At 33.9% G+C, this 8,057-nt stretch overlaps 1 protein-coding gene across 3 annotated transcripts; it reads left to right on the forward strand.

The window, feature by feature from the left end:
• Window positions 1-1,290: 1,290 nt before the first annotated feature.
• Window positions 1,291-6,266, forward strand: LOC121250400 (vesicle-associated protein 4-2-like). 3 transcript variants are annotated; one of them, XR_005937777.1, is made up of 8 exons: window positions 1,291-1,779; window positions 2,516-2,586; window positions 3,293-3,374; window positions 3,530-3,648; window positions 4,592-4,669; window positions 4,798-4,917; window positions 5,017-5,171; window positions 5,941-6,266. XR_005937777.1 is itself a non-coding variant. In XM_041149528.1 (7 exons), exons 1-7 carry the CDS (start codon window positions 1,524-1,526, stop codon window positions 5,074-5,076), a joined length of 786 nt encoding a protein of 261 aa, XP_041005462.1. In that variant the 5' UTR covers window positions 1,291-1,523; the 3' UTR covers window positions 5,077-5,317. The 3 variants fall into 3 exon arrangements, 1 of the variants encoding a protein (XP_041005462.1); XR_005937778.1 differs by lacking the exon at window positions 5,941-6,266 and adding an exon at window positions 5,700-5,804; XM_041149528.1 differs by lacking the exon at window positions 5,941-6,266 and having other exon boundaries at window positions 5,017-5,317.
• Window positions 6,267-8,057: the final 1,791 nt, after the last annotated feature.

An 8,057-nucleotide genomic window follows, 5' to 3' on the forward strand; every position in this document is an offset into this window, starting at 1 on the left:
AATAATTAATTAGAAATGGATCAACACAACACAACTTATTTCAACCCATTTACATGTATTTCAACCCGTTTCATGTAAATGGATTGAACTAACTCGCATAACTCATTTGACCCGATTAACATAATTTCATATAAAAATTAAAACATATATTTATTATTAGCCACAATATCCAAAAAAACAATAAGACTAGGTACCTACTAACAAAAAATATCAATATTTTTTAGATTTTAATTTATAATAAAACCAATATTACAAATCCAACAATAAACAATATAAGCATAGGTTCCGAATTACAATCTCTACAATAAAAACATATTGAGAAATACCGATATTACAACTCAATAATAATAAAATTGTAATTTTAAAATAAAATTTAAACAGATTATTGTGGGTTAATTTCAAGTTAATCAAGTTGACCCGTTATTGACCCGTTTATTAATTGTGTCTTAACAGATCAACCTATTTTGACCCGAACCCATTTATATCAAATTCAAACCCGTTAATCTCATATTATGCTTGTATCAAATTCATATAGATCGTGTCACATATTGTCACTCCATCTACTTTTTGCAACGATATATTGCTTCTTTCGTGAAATAACGTTTTCAATCTATCACACTTTATCATCATGATTTTGAGTTTTCGAAAATTGGGAGAGAGTATTATTGTTGCTTCAACGTAAAAATGAAAATGGTCAATGCTCTTGCATTCTTGTGCAGCTGCTCTCTCTTCTACGAAAGATATCCAACATCAAGCATCCATGTCTAACGTAGGGTACAGATCAAATTTAACACTAGGAACTTAGCTAATAATGGGATCTACATCAATATCCAATCCTTTAAAAAAATGAAAGGAGCAAACAATATAAGAGAATGGAGACCTAAACCAACACAGCAAAAACAAACGTTACAATCCTTCAAATTAAAAAAAAAAAAAAAAAAAAAAAAGAAAAAAACGAAAAATAAAATCTTATCTCTCTGGTCTCAGATTTATCGGATCTCAAACAGACCAATTAAATAGAGGAAAGTCCCAAACTTTAAGATCCGAGCAATGGCATGCCCGCCCAACCAAAAAGCATCTCTTGTATGGCTGAAAATCTCCGATAACAATGAAGATCGCTTTTTATATCATCTTATTTAGTTATTATATTTTTTTATATTGTTATATAAAATATATTAAATAATTTAATTTTTTTAAATTATAAAATAATAATATTATTAAAAAATAATATTTTATTGTATTTTTATCTTTCTTCTCACCTTTCCTCCATCCCATTCACTGTCCAAACAGCTCCCGAATAACCAAACCATCTGAGAGTAAAATTTAACCAACGCCATATCAGAAAACGAAAACAAACACTGCTGTAATGCCATTTTCCGCCATATATTAATGAGCGTTCACATCAAAAGCAAATCTGTGTCTCAAGCTCAAGGTCAAACTAGAACAAAATTTATCTTTGCAAGAAGCAGCTCCGGCAGAGACCCAAAGCCAGTTTGTGGTGGGTCGGATTTCATCTTGTAGAAATGGCCGTTGATAGTGAGAAATCAGTTGTTGATGTGAAGGTTTGGAGTCTTTGTAAAATTCCGTTTTGGCACACGAGCATTGCTTCTTCTTCTTCTTCTTCTGCCTCTGCTTCGGTTTCTGGTCAGAGTCATATTCATCAAGCAGTTGAAAGTTCGAGCCTGCATTCTTCGAATGCCATTTCGTCTATGGCCAAGTCTCTGCTTCCTTCCCGGAGGAGGCTCCGGCTTGATCCACCCAACAAGCTCTTCTTTCCCTGTAAGACTATTTTTTCTCTTCAGTTATTTACCTTCTTAGTAAGTTTAATGATTTGTCCATTTGTGAAGCTAAACTGATTTCTTTTGCTAATTCCAAATCTGGGTCTGCTTCAAAGAATCTCAAGGAGCTGAAATTCTTTGTTGTGTGTACAGCGTGTACAAGGAATTTGTTTGTATTTCTGAGAGAGTTGATTGAGTTATACATCGCTTAATTGTCGAATTAGGTTTCAATCATATGCATAAAACATGAAAAAGAATGAAATTTTGATTTATTTGGCACTTGCTGATCTGGATCGTCTTAGTTTGGTTTCTAGAAGAGAGGTTCTTTGTTTTTGTTTTTTTAGAGTTACATTGGGTGGTTTGGTAGTTTGTATGAAAAAAAAATGTTAAATGTAATTTAGAAAAACTTACTTATTCATGTATCAGTTATTGATATGCTGAAAATTATAAAATTTTGAATTTCAAAATTTGAATTTTAGCAGAAAACTATACAAGTAAAAGTTTAAGTACATACAATAATTGGAATTGTTTTAGACAAATAATCATTTTTTAATTTGCGGCTCAAATTGTTCTTTTTGGAGTAACTTGGCTCAGCCAATCATGATTCTCTTGTTAATCCATCAGGGCTCGGGGCATTCATGAAGTTGATAACAGAATTGTTTCGATTAATATATTTTTTTTAATTGCGGCATTCATGACGTTCACTACTGATTCATTCAATTCAATTACGCATGAAGATGAACCTGGAAAGCAGGTCAAGAGCGCCGTTGGGATTAAAAACACCTGCAAGTCTCATGTAGCTTTCAAGGCATGTATAATTGTATTATTTATTTTGGTTGTTTCTTCATTGCCTTCACTTTTTTCCTGTAAGTACTTGCGTGTGTTGCACAGTCATCTATACCTATGATTTTTTTTTTTCTTAAGTGTCATCTATACCCATGATTACTTCAACATGTTCTAGAACCTGGCTTTTAGCTGTGACTAGTTTGTCAATTCAGTCTTTGACCAGTACCTATCACATTGGAGCTCTGTGTGAAAAAATTTGTCTGTATGTTAAGTCATAATAAACAAATAATTTACCATTTTTAAGGGTTGATTGTTCCAATATCTTCTATTACCATTTTTAAGGGTCGATAGTTCTAATATCTTCCATTAATTTGATGAGATTTGTATAGAAAGATTTGCAAAAGTTCAGTGCGATGTCTCTGAAAAAGTCAAGGTTAGAATTAGGAAAATCATTTTGATACCAGTCCATGATAAGTAGTCTTTTTTTTTCCACAAAGCGTTTATATGTTGGTTATCACAAATTTGCCTATATATGTTGTGAAAGCTTTGGCTGTTGTATAGCAATGCTCGACTTCACTATAAGATGAAAAAAAGAAAGAAGAAGAAGAAGAAGCATTATTGCAGATCGCTTATTTTTTCCTTCTCTCTTTTATTATTATTCTAGACATATTTGTCAGAATTTCTGTTACCACTAGGACAGGACAATCTAATGACCTTGGTTGTTTTAGTTCCAAACAACTGCACCAAAGAGTTGTTATATGCGTCCTCCAGGTGGTGTACTTGCTCCTGGTGAAAGTATAATTGCAACAGGTGATTCAGCTCTCTTGTTCTCTTCCTCATTCCCCCCCGCCCCCTTCCTCCTCTTTCTCCTGGCATTTGGTACTTTCTTGCTGCATTAATGAAAAATATGCTGTGTTTGTTTATATTAAGTTCCTCTTCTGAATTTTTTTTTACCTGAGTGACAGTTTTTAAGTTTGTTGAGCCTCCTGAGAACAATGAGAAATCGATAGATCCCAAGAGCAAGGTTAAGTTCAAAATCATGAGCTTGAAGGTGAAAGGTGAAATGGACTATGTACCAGAACTGGTATATCTTGCTGGCCCTTCTATTTGCTGTTCATTTTAATTTACTCTCAACTTATCATGTCTACTTGGTATGTACACTTATGTGGAATGTCTTGATCTTGTTCCTGACTTAATTGTTTTTGTATTATTATATTAGTCATCGTTGTATAATTGTATTGCTAGGTCGCTAGAACTACACTTGCTGTTTGTTGAGTAGAGGCGATAAAAAAAATGTTAAATTTTTGAAAATTTGGTAACATGGAAATTGTTTGAATAGGTTTTCTTTTGATACCTATGTGGGTTTTGTATGTTAGGGCTGCACTAAATTTTTTGATAAGTAGGGATGAAGTAAAATTAGGAGCTTCATGCATGTCTATGACCTGTATTTTACCTTGGATTTTATAGTTTGTGACTTCTTCATGTTATTCTTAAGATACCTCAACTTATTTTACAAAATGTTCACGCTAATCCGAATTCATTTGCATTGTCAATGTTTTCCCTAATTGTTTTTCCTCTTTTGTAGAATGATATTGCTGCGCAGAAATTCATTTGCAAACATCTACAATAGCATTCTAGAACCACACTTTGCACCGTGCTAGAAATGAAAAAAGTCGTTTGTCACTTGAGTTGTAATACGTGTGCTGCCATGTGTGTTTACATAGTACAGATTATATTGGGATTATTCTAGTTATTATCGTCTGTCTCATATAACCTTACATCCAACAATCTGCATGATATATATAGAAATGTATAAATATTTAAGGATCGAGTAAACTTTTATGTTGAATGGATTCTTTTGTAAACTGGACTTGCCTGTTTATTCTGAAAAGCATAGTTAGAACAACACCTGTGTTCTTTTTTCCTTATTAGATATTGAGACCACTATGCAGCAATGCTTCATTTTTCCCCTTTTAATCACCAAATTATTTAGATGTTGAAGAAAATGTGATGTATGACACATGCAGTTTGATGAGCAAAGGGATCACACAGCTGTTGAGCAAGTTTTGCGGGTAGTTTTCCTTGACCCGGATCGTCCTAGCCCTGTAAGTAAGATTGAAATGTATTTTCTGTCATGTGGCTGCTCTTATTTTATGGGTGCGCTTCCATTGTCAATCCTAATAATTAAAAACATTCACAATGATTCAATAACTTCATACATCCTTTGCTTAAGGCCCTGGAAAAGCTTAAGCGGCAGTTGGCTGAGTCTGAGGCTGCAGTTGAAGCACGCAAGAAACCCCCAGAAGACACAGGTCCTCGAATTGTTGGGGAAGGACTTGTTATAGATGAATGGGTGAGGCAATAAATAATTATGGGTTTGAGTCTGACTAGCCTTTTATGATTTTTGTTTCCATAAATCTTACAGTCTGCCCTCTGTGTCTATTGTTTGTAGAAAGAACGGAGGGAAAGATACCTTGCCCGGCAGCAGGTTGAAGGGGTGGATTCAAAGTAAAGTACTGTTGTTTCCTCATGTTTTGTGGACGTTTTTTTGTTTTTCCAAGTGGAGGTAGAGGCAAGCAACAGGAGCTGTCAGAAGTTGTCATAGATGTGAGTAAAATTGTATTTCTTTTAAAATACTTTATTGAGGGCCTCGTCCATGTTACTTGTCGATAGCAGGATTTTAAATAGAATTGAATTGTCGAATATTGAATATATTTCCCTTGATTTTATGCAAACATATCCCCATTTATTCACCCACACTGTTTTCCAAATCATCTTCCTCCTTTATGGTTGGTATCCCCCCTCATTTACTTCGATAATTAAAAGTACAAGATGGTCCATAGCACTCAAGGAAAGTTCAAGTTACACCCTGGTCTGTACTTCAAAATGACTAGTCGGGGTTACAATTTCAATCCCGTAGAATCATTATCTACTGTAAGAACTTCTCTTTTCGAAACAGTAAGGAGTCCTATTCACTACTCTCTCATACTATGTTTGGTGTATTACAAAACCAGAAATCAGCTCGATTATATCTACAACTCAATATTATGACTTCAAAACAGTACATATTTGTAAAATATATCAGTAGGATGTTCCCAATTCCATTTTTTTTTTTTTTTTTTTTTTTGGGTGCAGAAAATGGTAGGAAGGAACATTCAGATATTGATATGTTTTTTTCGTTAAGGACTTGTTATTGAGGATTCATCCAATATATGAATAGAGAAGTGTTGATTCAGTTCTCATATGATGCCCATGCTATATACATTCACATGCCAACTGCTACTCCCTTTTTTTCTTTTCTTTTGTTATATTTTTTTCTTTTTTGTCCTTCAAAGCATGGTCTCCCATCTGTTTACTTCATTCCCCTTATTTTCAGAGGGCTCCATATGGGCGTTTTCAGTAGACATTGATGATAAACACTAGAAGATTGTAAACAAGAGAATTTAGAATGCATACATGAAAAGTATGCTTGGCATTATTTGTTCCCATCAAAGTGACCACTGATGTGTACCCAACTCTGCTGGCATCGAGCACTTTTAGTGATCATGGATAATACACTAGATGGAAACGTGGTCAGAGTTGTCATTTAATTATTTGGGTTGACCATATCAAAGTGATCTAAAATGCATAGGCAGCTTAGGTGGAAAAATGTGTAGAAGATTAATATAATCATGTTTGATTTGTTAATTAATTGGAATTGATGGAATGTAGATTATGATCCTGATATTGTTTTTTGGTCCACTAACTATACACTAATCTTCTAAAGTACCTACCGAATCTAAATTCCTTATTTTAATTAACCCATTGAGGCTCTTAAGCTTTTTAATTAAAGCTCTGTTATTAAATAGAGTCTAATTTACGCATCAGGAGGAGGATTAGAACATAAAGTAAAATATTCGAATTCACCTGAACTTTGAGGCATACTTATTAATATAGTGCCCATTCCCCCTTCCCTGTTCCCATCCCCATTGAAGGAATTGGGCAGGATCTTCTAACATTTTGGCATGCTGGCATTCAATATTCCAATTTTGTGTAGCCTTTTTCTTTTCTTGTAATAATATAATTTTATTTAGCCTTGAGTACAGAGAGAGAGAGAGGGACTCAAATCTACCAGCATATCTTCAGCTAAACTTAATTTAATAATCAAGACAGAGACATGTGATAATGGGTAGGATAAAGGGGAAGATCTTTAGTATCTTACCTCCTAAACTATAATGGGGATTAGGTACCGAGAACTTTCTTTTGGGGAATAATATACAAAAGCCCACTGGAGGAGAATCCATTTTTTGTGGCACAAGAGAGATATTAATTAATATTATAAATACCCATATAAATATTCAAGTATAGGCCACGTGGCCAGTGTTTTTCTCTTTTTTTCTTTCTAGAGTATGTAATTTAATTTTTATGGCCAGTAAAGAAGTTGGTTATATGGAGGATTTTTACTTCATTGAGTTTTTTGGATGAAAAATTCTTCTCATCAGTCATTATTTATTATTCAATATTCTATATCTTATAAAACATCATCATACTCTATGAAAAAAAATTATAAATAAAGAGTATAAAAATAAATAATAACTGATGCATAGTATTCACCTCATACCATGTCACCCTACTAAGGCTTCGGAAGGCAAATTCTTGCACCGGACATTGCCATAATATTCCATTTGATAATATCCCAAAATATTTCCCATATATGTAGTAGGGAAGTAAAATTTTATAATACATTTGGATTCTAAATTCATCTCAACTGATCTTAATTTATTATTATAATTTTTTTAAATTTTAATATAAAATATAATAAATAATTCAATTTTTTTAAATCTCAAAATAATAATAATTTAAATATTTTATCATTTCAATTTAATTGAACATCTAAATGTAATTTATAGAATTTTTTTTTTTTTTTTTAACAACTGTAGTGTTCGGAAGGAGAGGGTGTAAAATAAAAACGAAATGGGCAATGAAGCTCAGGCCCTATATTCCTTGGTTAAGTCGAGGAAAGGATCGCAAAATGCAGTTTGATTCGATCGAAAAGTTAATCGATTGGTTGTTGTATTATCTCTCAGGAACATAGACAGAGAGACCTAGACATGGAAAGCCACAATCGCCGACCACACCAAATGAGAACTAGCCACCGGCCCCACGCGCAGTTTGAATATTTGAGGTCGATAAGACTCGCTAGAGTAGCTTCTCCCTCCCCGAAACCGAAAACAGGGGTTTTGGATCTTTAGAGAGAAGATAGAAAGAGAGAGATAGAGAGAGATGTCCTCACACTGCTACTTACTTTTATTTGGTGCGAGGGTGTCTAATCTATCTATCAGCTCTACCCCACGGCCCACGTGATGCCCCATTCCCTACCCTTATACATGTTATCGGGAGGACTGCCTCTGTCCTCACCTTCCCACATGTTTCTCTCGTACATGCGACAAGCTGTGTATCGATGCAAAAGGACAAGATTATCCCTACGAAAATACGACAAACAACTTTATGAAT

Source organism: Juglans microcarpa x Juglans regia, chromosome 2D (assembly GCF_004785595.1).
Source record: "Juglans microcarpa x Juglans regia isolate MS1-56 chromosome 2D, Jm3101_v1.0, whole genome shotgun sequence".
In the NCBI taxonomy this organism is placed as follows: domain Eukaryota; kingdom Viridiplantae; phylum Streptophyta; class Magnoliopsida; order Fagales; family Juglandaceae; genus Juglans; species Juglans microcarpa x Juglans regia.